Source organism: Acipenser ruthenus, chromosome 18, assembly GCF_902713425.1.
Source record: "Acipenser ruthenus chromosome 18, fAciRut3.2 maternal haplotype, whole genome shotgun sequence".
NCBI lineage: Eukaryota > Metazoa > Chordata > Actinopteri > Acipenseriformes > Acipenseridae > Acipenser > Acipenser ruthenus.
This window is the reverse complement of record NC_081206.1, coordinates 1,300,796-1,313,707: the sequence shown is the minus strand read 5'-3', so window position 1 is coordinate 1,313,707 and position 12,912 is coordinate 1,300,796. Positions and strand designations below refer to the sequence as shown.

Sequence of the window (12,912 nt, the reverse complement as noted above, 5' to 3'; positions counted from 1 at the left end):
ATAAGAATAAGAATAAGAATATTATTATTCATTTCTTAGCAGACGCCCTTATCCAGTGCAACTTACAATTGTTACAAGATATCACATTATTTTTACATACAATTACATTATTTTTTTTACATATAATTACCCATTTATACAGTTGGGTTTTTACTGGAGCAATCGAGGTGAAGTACCTTGCTCAAGGGATTGAACCCACGCCTCTCTGGTCAAGATATCAGAGTCCTAACCACTACTCCACACTGCTGCCGCAATAGAATCAGTGTTTCACAATTAAACCATTACATTAAAAACAGCCCAATACAACATTTTACAAACGATGTGTGACACACGAGAGAGACTGTTCTAGTTTTGCATTAAATCATTTATCTCACCTGCTGATTGGTTGGCTTTTAGGTAATAACTGTTTTTTTCATTGTATTACTCCCTGACTCTGTTAACAGACACCTATTCAAGGGCTCGGATAGAGGATTAGTGAACAGGAATTCAGCCTTTCCTCTAACCTGCAACAAGAGGGACTCATGATGTGTCATATTTTCAAAGCGTTTACTCCACCAGATGATATTTTTAAATGATACAATTCCATGTACAGTGAATATAACAATTATGAGTAGCAAGCAAAGTGCGAGTGCTGAAGAATAATTATATTTCTTAGTCGTTTGGTTCTTGTTTTCAAATGAGCAGGTGGTTTTTCTCCTTTAAAAATAAGGGAGTTAAATAAACACTGGATTAAGAGCTATATAAAAGCATTGCAGTGCTCTCGGTTACAAATTATATATGTATCATATATATATATATATAGATATATATGATTCTGCTGAGTCAACGCCCCGGTTTGAACGACCCACCCCAACATTTAGCTGAGACACATTTTCACCAATAATTTCTGGTTTTTAATAACCATGCCCAAATAATCGCGGAGAGGAAATATCCTGGCTCGGGTGAATAGAAAACACACTGCCTCGAAGTAGTTGCTCAGTGCGTTAGGGTTCGGGTTATCTTCGGTTCAGATGGAAGACGTGGAGCTCGCATCAGACGGATAGACTCCGCAGTCCGATTGATTACGCGTTCCTGTTATGTCTTCTTAGAGAGTAAAGCGTCTAAGAGGGGTACATGGAGTAAAACAAGCGGGTAATATATGGGGTACCGCTATGCTGCTGATACAGATTTTGTTTTTAATTAATATTTTCGTTTTTTTTTTAAAGAGGGAGCGACTATCTTTTAAATGGTACAAATATATTTATTGAGCAAGATGTGTAAGTGAGTTAAGACACAGAAAATGGACACGCTGCGTTGTCAGGTATACCGCGAATAAGGAACCGGGAATAAGTAAACAACTAACAGGTGGTTTCTCAATACAGTTGAGTGGAAATTAGATATATTTGGGTCCTTTAATCTGCAAAGAATTTACTATAAATCCTGCTTTTCAAGTCAGAACTTCGCGCATGTGCAGTATAGGCGACACCGGCAACATACATACACTTTGGTTCAAGTTTCTTCGCTGTACTTTCCTGTCACATTTTCTTTCCCAGTGTTGTGTTTGAGACGGAGTCAGACCCACCATACTCACTGTGCTAATCAAACAGGAACATCCTTCATTTACTTTTAGAACTGGATTTTATACTTACATAACACAACCGTGCCATCTAGTGGTCTTATATCAGATTGCTCTGATATATTAACTAACAGTTAACCCAGAGCTTTTAAATAACGCTGACTACATTTAATCACTTTGTTATTTACTTTTTAGGTTGTTTATGTATATAGAGAGCATGCACCCACTCAGTGAACTAGTCTGTCACTCCTCCACGGGACCCAGCCCCCAAACCGTACTGCCTTCTCCGCCCGGACGCACAGGACCTCACTCCCCACACAGGCAAGTACAGTGTGTTCAATTAATAATGAGTTTCAAGGTTAAAACATACTCTACAAAAGTGTCGGTAACGGAGGGGATTTCACCGCCTTCCGGTTTTTTCTGGTGATGACTGTTAGAAGATGTTTTAGAGAGCAGACTTCGTTTCCACCCCCAACTCACTTTAACTTCACCAAAAGCTAACGAAAAATAATTTGGGAATACATTTTATATTCAGGTCAAACGACAGGCGGAACTCAACCACCCAACCTCAGTTTGAACCTTGATTTCTGCTCCGGTAACAAATTAACATATTATTTTCAGGATAATGCATAATACAATAGGAGAAATGCAATGGTAAAGCAATCGCATACTTTTCCCAGTTCTTAGTTCTCGCCTCCATCCCAAGAGAGTCACCAGCCCCCAGAGGTGCGACTGGCGAGAACATGGGGAGTCAAACCACTGTATTTTTGTCAATGGAATGTAAACTGAAGGGAGCAGCTGCCTTTCACTGGGGTGTGATCCCACAATATGTAATGATCATGTATACAGGACTCTTTCACTTTAAGAGTTTAGTAATAAGAATGAGTGCCCCGCCGCTGTGGTTATAACGGTTGGCAGACGACGGTGTTGACGCTAAGTGTGAGAAGTGTAAGCTCGTCTGAACCCGAGATGGGCTCAGGTCTGAACGAACAGACCCTCTACACATACTGCAAAGTCTGTTAAGTGAATTGTGTGCAACTCTACTGCTCTACTGTGTTCTCCTAAATAAACGCAAACGCTGCTTTCGCGTCTTGTTGTGGTGGATTTTCCTACAGCTAGCCGGGGACATTTAGGGAAATCATCACAAGTGCATCCTGCTTGCATTACACTCAGTAGCAAAGCCAGAGAAGCGCGCTTATGTTCCTGTCTGCCACTAGGACCTAAACGCTGATGAGAATTTATGGCTCATGCGGGGGTCAGTCGGAAGCCATCTGTTTCTGTGCTGTGTGTTGAGTAAGAGTCTGTTGTGTCTGACTTCGTTGCTGAACTGGAGACCTGATGTGTTGCAAGCACGGTGCACTGGGGCTTCACGAGTTGCACAAGCACCGTGTTGGCCTTCGCACTGCCCTAATTGGCAGGGTTTACAGCTGAGAAATATAGCAGTGAGGCACAGAATACGAAGAAGTTCCTTCAGCTAAGCTGGTGCACTCAGACTCTGCCCTGTGAACGGATGGGGCGCCCTGAGCTGGTGCACTCTGCCCTGTGAACGGATGGGGTGCCCTGAGTTGGTGCACTCTGCCCTGTGAACGAATGGGATGCCCTGAGCTGGTGCACTCTGCCCTGTGAACGGATGGGGTGCCCTGAGCTGGTGCACTCTGCCCTGTGAACGGATGGGGTGCCCTGAGTTGGTGCACTCTGCCCTGTGAACGGATAGGGTGCACTGAGCTGGTACACTAAGACTCTGCCCTGTGAACGGATGGGGTGCCCTGAGTTGGTGCACTCTGCCCTGTGAACGGATGGGGTGCCCTGAGCTGGTGCACCAAGACTCTGCCCTGTGAACGAATGGGGTGCCCTGAGCTGGTGCACTCTGCCCTGTGAACGGATGGGGTGCACTGAGCTGGTACACTAAGACTCTGCCCTGTGAACGAATGGGGTGCCCTGAGTTGGTGCACTCTGCCCTGTGAACGGATGGGGTGCACTGAGCTGGTACACTAAGACTCTGCCCTGTGAACGGATGGGGTGCCCTGAGTTGGTGCACTCTGCCCTGTGAACGGATGGGGTGCCCTGAGTTGGTGCACTCTGCCCTGTGAATGGATGGGGCGCCCTGGTTTGCGATGAGCCAGACACTCAGAGTGCAGCCTCAGGAACACGCTGTCCTGAGCGATTCTGAAGGCGCTCACAGGTTTCCGTTTCAAACTAAACCTCCTCTGAGCGTGTCTTATTAAAGACCAAACACTGATAATGCAAAGTATTGAACAAACAAACAAAAAAAGAAACTTGTATGGGGTACAAGAGAAGAGACTAACAGAAAACTTTGCTTAGAAATTATTTATTGTTTAGTTTAATGAAAAGAAAATACTAAAAAGTATCTGCATTCCAGGTACAATTAAACCAAAGTTACCCTTTGTTAAATAGTCTAGTGTAGCAGGCATTTCACCAAGCAGAATAACAGATAGTTTATAGTTTTTACAAGCACAGTTTGTATTTGCATCAATCTTAACATGTAGTAGTTTCTATTAAGTTTTTATGCCCTTATACACATACAGTTCCATACATCCTAATAAGCTCCCATGGCAATATATCTATTATATATTCTCAAATGATATATATATATATTTTTTATTATTATTATTATTATATAATATTTTATGCAACTCAAAGCCTGCATTCATTTATTCCCAAAGTTTATATATTACCCACTACTGTTTTTTTTTTATGTTCACTATCTCTGGAATGTCTCATCAGCTTAAGCAAAATTATTGGACATTTTTTTCATTTTTTCTTAAGCGTGTTTCCAGAGTGAAGTTAATAGGCACGCTTCACTTCCACAGTCTTGAAGGCTTTCACGTCCCTGAAGAGGTTGCAGTCGAAATTTGCGGTCAGCATCCTCGAGCCTGGCTTGGTGGGTGTGAGGGGGATGGTCACTCTCAACATCTTACTTGGACCCAGTGTACGGACACTGAAAACAGAGTGAAGCAGTGTGAGTGTTACATATACAGAGACAACACAACGACCAGCCGAGAGGACTGAGGGTCAGGATAGAGCCACCATTAATACAGAGTTGCATTTTAAGTTGCTACCTAGTAACTAAAGAAAAGCCTTGATGCCATAGAAAATGTGCTATTCAGCTCACAGTCTCTGGTATTTAAAGAGCAGTTCAATACTGCATGTTATATATTTACAGGTAAAGGGGGTTGAATTATGTCCTTTAGAGAGTTCTTGGTTGTGAAAGTCATGGAATTTGATACCCGAATGTTTCTTTTCATCTGAACACCCCCTGGTCTCAATCAGATTGGATATTATATGTTTTACTGTCGTATACTTACGGAATTTCATATTTTGTCCGGATCAGACCAATCCCAGACAGTGTCAAAAGGCAGTTTCTCAAGGTCTCGGATAAAGTGTTAGTGAATGTTATTTCAGCCTTAATCTCCTGATGCAGTACTGCCGTTCCCTTTACCTGATGGAAGAAAAAATAAAATGAATTCACGAGCAAGTTTATATTTCCTGTGGCACTACATATTAAATTGCTTACAAAAACAAAACACTTAATGTCTGTCACTGAACAGTTTTTAAATGATGTTAAAAACATTGATCTACATGCTACTTTAAGTGCTGATGTAACTTACAGATTCAACCACGAAGTAAGCACTTAAGGCCAGCTCTGCATGTTCAGCTGGACTGAAGTAGCATGAAGGTATTGTCAGTTTGCTAGGATTTAAGGGATTGTTCATTAAGAGAAAGCTGTGCATCAGGAACTGTGATTCCTTTGTTCTAACAATGAAGCCAAACCCAGTTATCTGCACACACTGGTGTTCTCTAATATCGGGTGTCTCCTGCTCCATAGAGATGGACAACCCGCTATTATCTCAACAGTTTCTTTGGTTTATGTTACTTGTCATGATGGCCACTGTCATCATTATGAATACCAAGACGAATTATACCCTACACTGAATGCTCCTCTTTCAGGAAAGCAGCAAGCATGTTAACTAACCTCAATGCTGAGCGTTGGGTGTGCAACCAGGACGTCCTTCACTGTCATGTGCATTTCATTGCTGCCCTCCTCCTTCGCGATGGCTGTCAGTTTGACTATATTGTTCTCGAGCATGGACGCTCCATATTTCGAATAGGGTACCAGAAGAGTGACCTTTGTCTCTGTAAATAAAAAGGGTTCCAGAAAAATTGACATGACATTCACTTGGTCTTCTGCAAGTATCTCTTTCCATGGAAATGACCATAACCAAATGTTTATGGTTCCTAAAGAAAATCAACTTAATACAACCATGCAGAACAGAATTGAAGGTAGGCACAGGGGAGTTTTTGGTTCTGTTTGCAACCATGGAGATAGCTGCTGCACTCTTTGTATTAAAAAAGAAAAGTGAAAAGCATTCTGGCTTTACCTCCGTTTGCTCCGATCTTTATGGTCTGGGTGTTTTTCCAGCATGGCTCTTCAGGACGTCCGTTGTGTTGCAAGGCCTGGGCAATGGTGGTGATCGATAGGTTCTTGGAGCTTTGATTCTTATTGACGATGTGCAGGTAAAAGGTGATGTCTTCCCCATTTACCGGTGTCTTTTTCAGCTTGATAGACAGCTCAGTGACTCCAGAGGCTGCTGGTGGCGGTGCATCAAGACATCTAGGAGTACCGGTTGACTTCAGGTTACAGACCGCTTTGGCAAACACATCTCTTTCCTTTTTAGAACCTTAAATGGAACACATAGCTTTTACCATCCAATAAACATTCAGCATTCTTGGAAAGAGGCTAGTAATGATATTGCATCTTCACTACTTGCTTAATAATCAATGGCCAGTCTTTTTTTTACTTTGCAGTATTGTTATTTCTTGCATGTATGTTTTTTTTTTTAAAGGTAAACCAGTTATGCAATCTTTGACCAACAAACTGAACATTTAGGCAATCTGATCTGATCAGGAAATTCCATTCTGAATCAGCAGAAATGTCCTGTAAAAGCTTATGTATTTTAACAAGTGACAAACTTTCATATGAAGACTCTGCAAACCGCTATCTCTGTGACGTACCTTCTGGGTATTTGTAGAAGCGTGTGACATCCTCACGTGCGTTAGCGCCCACAGCCTTGGTGCTGATATTAGACCCCACCTGCCTGGTGTTGCTGTAAGATTTTTTCTTTGACCCATCAGAACCGACTGTCCATCTCACCTTGTCGGCATTGACCTCCGCAAACACGAAGGGGACGTCGTGCTTTATATTTGTGTCTCCCTCCAGGATGGCTTTGACTGGGGCAGGACCACAACAGTACACACCTGGAGAAGCAGCATTCACAAGGGTTGCAACTCTTATCATCATTGTGCAAATCATCTCATTGGTCACTGTGTTAAGCAAGCAAATATTTTGTCCGGTCTTGTGATTATCATTATGTCTACTTTAGTTTCTAATTATTTATGACGCATCGATTTAGAAGTTTTTTTTAGTTATTAAAAAAAAAAAAATCAAATAAATGTTATCCAACAGTAAGATTCAAACTTTCAATTTTCAGTGCTATAAGTTAACTGATTTTGTTTTATAACTATATTCAGCTGATCCTATTAAAATGTTTTCAGCGATAAAACTATACATTCGGTAGTGCCTTTGAAGAAGGGGTAATGTCTTTAAACTAATGCAGAGAAATCCACCACCCCATTAGGCACCACTGGTACTGTGAGGAGCGAATCCATAATCAAATACAAATCTTGTGGACTGGTACCTTCACTCTTCTCCTGAGGAGTGGGGTCCAGCACTTGCCAGCCGTCGTATCCAGTAGGTAAATCTGGACGGGTCATCCAGGACTCCACCCACACATGGAAGTTCCTGGAGAGACACGGCAGAGTTTGGGATTGGAACATTTGCACAGGTGGGTAGCTAAGGAATGAGTGGGTATATTACTATGTCATACTTGATGCTGTGTTGTTTGTACACAAAAAAAAGTGATGCCCAAATGAGAATATATATGATAAAAGTCTATAAAATTATAATTAGGATACTAGGGTTGGGGTGGTGTCTACAGAATATCTATCTAACCTGAATTGACTGAAATGAAGGAGGAGAAGAAGCAGCAGCTCACCATACGCTATCACTGGATAATTTCAACTCCTGGCCAGAGACGGAATAGTATTCATCAATGGTCAAATTCCTGTCTGTGTCATGAGCAGAGTCAAAATTTGTGATTGTGCGTGTCGGAATCCCCAGACACCTCATAACTGAAACGAAAGAAAGGAAAGTTCAATAACACTGCGCAGTAAAGACAAGTTAATAATATATAATGTGCTATAATCCAATTCAACACTGTTTAAGGAAAGTAATGCATTTAGTGCATGTGTCACTGTACTGGAATGTCAATTAAGTTAAACAATGGGGTGGGGTGTGTGCCACGGTCACAGAGATCCAGCACTGAGTGCTTGTGTGGCCTTCCTGTGCAGGCGTGGGGTTCTCTGTGCTGTTGTAGTGCTTACCTGTGCACATCACTGCAGCGTAGACCCAGCACTGCCCGTACTTGACCGGTCGGCAGCCGTTTAGGGACCACTGTCGGAGGATTTCAACACTCCCAGTCCATCGGGATGGAGGAGTCCCGCCACGGTAATCATTGCCCCAGTGCCCCAGGAGAATCCCCCGATCACCATTGCAATTAACCTGCCAGGGAGGACAGACTTGTCAAACTCTTATTTCTATTTAGTTGATTTGGTCTCTTGACAATGATCTATTGAGACTTAATGCATGAAGCTTTAGTGCACTGAGCAATGACACTCCTGTGAATAATTTTAAAAAAGCAGTAGAGTACAAATAGGTAGGGCTGCCTAGTTCTGTAATACAAGCCTGTGCAAAAGCAGGCCTGCGAATGTATATTGACCTTCCAAATAAAAAATGACCATAGGTAAACAAACTCCAACTGCCCCGAACCCCACCCAACTATAATTCATCGTTCATGTCTCGTTCCTTATCAATCCTTACCATTGCACTCACTACCCTGCCCACGTAGGTCGGGTCGCTCCTTTTTGAACAGTCCAGGCCCGGGTTTGTGCTGTAGTTGGGGCTAACGTCTAATAGCTTCAGACATATATCCACAATGTCTTCTTCAAACTAAAGTAAACAAATAAATACAATTGAATAAAATAAATGAATCAGTAACTTCCACTGTTTAAATTGTGATTTTGGACTGTCATTGCATTTAGTCATGCATCATTAATTGTGGAAGTCATTAATATAAAAGCATCAAGGTCCCCAAAATAATTTTGTAAAATGTGACCTCCCCTGAGCAAGGATATCGGGAGAGGGGATGATAATACTGAAGCTAATGCCAGGAAGGTTCGCAGAAGCATTCGTTTGGTTCACACAACACCTGTCCAAAATTCCATCCGCTGGGTGAGAAACTTTCTGCACATCCTCTATACAGAAGCCCCTGTTCGTTCATGACGTACTCCTGCTTTTCATTGTCTTTCTGCATGTGCACGGAGTCATCTGCAATACAGACACAGATTACCTTCAGACTGGAAACACAGTTGTTTGCAATGGGTGTAAAACTGCACTTGCATGTGCCTTAAACACAGCATATAGTATCTCTTGGCAAGGAATTTAAAACATCTACAATCCCAATTCACAGCAGTCAAGAATGAAGGCAACACCACCCAGTACACAGATTGATTGTGATTGTGTGATATACAGACAAACAGTTTGTTTTACCTGCACACCACGGATTAAAGAGCAGGATGAACTCTCCTAGCGCTGAGGTCTGGGGAGTTCCTTTGGCGGCCTGTAGCTTTAAGGAGTATTTGCCGATGCTGGCGTTGGCAGGGGAGGTGACAGACAGTGTCACTGAGGAGGAGGAACTGTTCTGCACAGCTGCGCTCCATGAGCTCCTGATTGGAGGACCGGACACTCTGAACACTGCTCTAGTTCCAGAGGCCTCGGACGGGGATGGTCCTAAACGAAGGAGACACAAGAAAGCATGGCAGGATGAGAAGGTAGAGCAGTGACAAGCTTGGACTCTGTAGATTCAGAAAGCATGGCAGGATGAGAAGGTAGAGCAGTGACAAGCCTGGACTCTGTAGATTCAGAAAGCATGGCAGGATGAGAAGGTATAGCAGTGACAAGCTTGGACTCTGTAGATTCAGAAAGCATGGCAGGATGAGAAGGTAGAGCAGTGACAAGCTTGGACTCTGTAGATTCAGAAAGCATGGCAGGATGAGAAGGTAGAGCAGTGACAAGCTTGGACTCTGTAGATTCAGAAAGCATGGCAGGATGAGAAGGTAGAGCAGTGACAAGCTTGGACTGTAGATTCAGAAAGCATGGCAGGATGAGAAGGTAGAGCAGTGACAAGCTTGGACTCTGTAGATTCAGAAAGCATGGCAGGATGAGAAGGTAGAGCAGTGACAAGCTTGGACTCTGTAGATTCAGAAAGCATGGCAGGATGAGAAGGTAGAGCAGTGACAAGCTTGGACTCTGTAGATTCAGAAAGCATGGCAGGATGAGAAGGTAGAGCAGTGACAAGCTTGGACTCTGTAGATTCAGAAAGCATAGCAGGATGAGAAGGTAGAGCAGTGACAAGCTTGGACTCTGTAGATTCAGAAAGCATGGCAGGATGAGAAGGTAGAGCAGTGACAAGCTTGGACTCTGTAGATTCAGAAAGCATGGCAGGATGAGAAGGTAGAGCAGTGACAAGCTTGGACTCTGTAGATTCAGAAAGCATGGCAGGATGAGATGGTAGAGCAGTGACAAGCTTGGACTCTGTAGATTCAGAAAGCATGGCAGGATGAGAAGGTAGAGCAGTGACAAGCTTGGACTCTGTAGATTCAGAAAGCATGGCAGGATGAGAAGGTAGAACAGTGACAAGCTTGGACTCTAGATTCTGCTGAGCTGAAACTGTCAAGGAAGTGAAACCGGAACAGACTACCTGAAAGAAAGTCATGTAAACATACTGTGGTAACAGATTCTGATTAAAACAACACAAGCTTCTTTTGAAAATGCACATACTCAGTACATCATGCTGCTGCTGCTTTCTCAATCTGGCCCCTTAGGGATCTAAAGAAAGTGTCGTCATCAGAGGCAGAGCAACGTTTCATTAGTTCAGTAGCTACCTGTTTCTGCAATCAGCTGCACCTTGTCCACTTCCGGTTGGGACCCCCTGTGTAAATTCAGAGTGATGGTAAAGGCCTGCCCTCTCCTCAGTATCAGGCGCTGTCCGGTAATCTCGCTGGTGTGGTGAGCCTTGTTGTTCGCCTCATAATGGAAATTGGTGCTACTCACAGCTGGAGTAATAAATACAAAATGTTTTAAAAAACATTGTGTTGCTGCAGGTCTCAACATTGTCAACGTGGCTTGGAAGCATGTTACAGGAGCAGTGTTCAATTTGCACAATTATTGTGGGGGGAAAAAAACCTGACATACTCGTGAGAAAACTCAAAGTTAATTAAAGAATGGCAACTATTCCAGAGTCAGTGAGGTCAAGAGTCTGTCCTCAGCAACTGCGTATTCACCTGTTCTCATGATGCAGGTATAGTGGAAGTTTATTTTATTTTCACTTTAATTAGGGTTGTATTAATTAAACAGATTAATGTCATGAAAGTATGCTGCCTTCTAACTCTCTGATTAGCCACAAGAAATATTCAGAAAAAAACAGCATCTGCTCCAGGCAGCGCCCCAGGACATCCCAGCACTTTCCTTAATGATTACACCCAGCAGGTTAAAACATGAACAACACAAAAAAATCAACAATAACAATAATAATCATTTAGAAGTACCTTTTCTGACACTCTGATACTAGTCACACATTAGGTATAAATACGAAACGGCTTGCAACAGTTCTGAAATATTATATACCATAAATACTCCAAATAACCCACAAGATGCACTTTACAAAGAAGTTGAGCAATTTGCTTTAATCTGTTGTAATTACTAGACTTGTGTAAGAAGTCTGAAACAGTTTCTATTCCATTTGAACCTGAGGATCCTCAGTGGAAGACAGGCAAGAGTGCAACAGTATGACTCTGTGCCAAAAGCAGAGCCGTGGGCTTGAATGCTGTGCTCTGACCTAAATCCTGCCATGCTGCAACTGCAATGCAAACACTGAGACTGAGCTGAAAAGACAGCAGAGCGCGTATAACCCCACATCTGCAATGCAAACACTGAGACTGAGCTGAAAAGACAGCAGAGCGCGTATAACCCCACATCTGCAATGCAAACACTGAGACTGAGCTGAAAAGACAGCAGAGCGCGTATAACCCCACATCTGCAATGCAAACACTGAGACTGAGCTGAAAAGACAGCAGAGCGCGTATAACCCCACATCTGCAATGCAAACACCGAGACTGAGCTGAAAAGACAGCAGAGCGCGTATAACCCCACATCTGCAATGCAAACACTGAGACTGAGCTGAAAAGACAGCAGAGCGCGTATAACCCCACATCTGTAGTACTTTAAAAACATGTTCATATTGTAAACTGCACTAGAATGTATTATAGGACAGTGTAGTGTTGTTGGACAGCACTATATAATATATAGTGCTGTCCAATATATATATATAATATATAGTGCTAGATAATATATACAATATTTAGTATATTATACACAGTATGTGTGTGTGTGTGTGTGTGTGTGTATATATATATATATATATATATATATATATATATATATATATATATATATATATACACAGTATAATACACTATATAATCTGTATAAATATTAGCTCTATGTTAATATTATAAAAACCTACAGTTCGGTCTGGCAAAGCACCCATGAAATAAAATGTAAGTATCCATTCGATTTTTTTTTTTTTTTTGTAGATTCAGCTGTTGATCAGTAATTCATTCTGCATCTGTATTGAAACGAGCAGTTTGGTTGTTAGAGTTGTAGTTATTTTTGTTTTACTCACCAAAAGTCATTTTTGATCTTCAGCTTGAACTGTTGTTTGTCTCAGAGACGCTTCTGTTTTGTGCTCGGGAGCTGTTCTGCTCTGCTGTCTGCCTCCCTCTCCTTTTATTGCATTCCATACAGAACAGGACCGTCCTCTTTTAGGTGTGAAATCAATTTTAATCAAGGAAAAGAAAAAAAAAATCTGTCATTCCAAGAATCTCTGGCTTTCTCAACTATCAGAAACACCCCCTCTAGTGTTAGGATTGTGCACATGCATTTTCATGTCGTTTATATCTTGCACTTGTCATTTAATTATTATTATTATTATTATTATTATTATTATTATTATTATTATTATTATTTATTTCTTAGCAGACGCCCTTATCCAGGGGGACTTACAATTGTAAGCAAATACATTTCAGAATCACAGTACAAGTAATAATACAATTAAGAGCAAGATAAATACAATGACTTCGGTTCAAGCAAGTACAAGTGT

At 41.9% G+C, this 12,912-nt stretch overlaps 1 protein-coding gene across 1 annotated transcript; it reads right to left on the bottom strand.

The window, feature by feature from the left end:
* Positions 1-3,874: 3,874 nt before the first annotated feature.
* On the bottom strand, positions 3,875-12,585 carry LOC131698559 (protein-glutamine gamma-glutamyltransferase 5-like). The gene is made up of 13 exons (XM_058990689.1): positions 12,436-12,585; positions 10,637-10,807; positions 9,243-9,482; positions 8,902-9,020; positions 8,514-8,642; positions 8,018-8,195; positions 7,630-7,765; positions 7,273-7,376; positions 6,590-6,832; positions 5,956-6,255; positions 5,550-5,710; positions 4,882-5,015; positions 3,875-4,514 (listed from the first exon to the last, which is right to left on the bottom strand). The coding sequence occupies exons 1-13, from the start codon at positions 12,443-12,445 to the stop codon at positions 4,361-4,363; spliced, it is 2,079 nt and encodes a 692-aa protein (XP_058846672.1). The 5' UTR covers positions 12,446-12,585; the 3' UTR covers positions 3,875-4,360.
* Positions 12,586-12,912: the final 327 nt, after the last annotated feature.

What these genes read in the sequence shown, in the direction of transcription:
- LOC131698559 (XM_058990689.1), bottom strand. An exon ending in GCAGCTGATTGCAGAAACAG is followed by an intron (nt 9,483 to 10,636) that starts GTAGCTACTGAA and finishes TCCTTCGTTTAG; the next exon opens with GACCATCCCCGTCCGAGGCC. An exon ending in CGGACAAAATATGAAATTCC is followed by an intron (nt 4,515 to 4,881) that starts GTAAGTATACGA and finishes CTCTGTTTTCAG; the next exon opens with TGTCCGTACACTGGGTCCAA.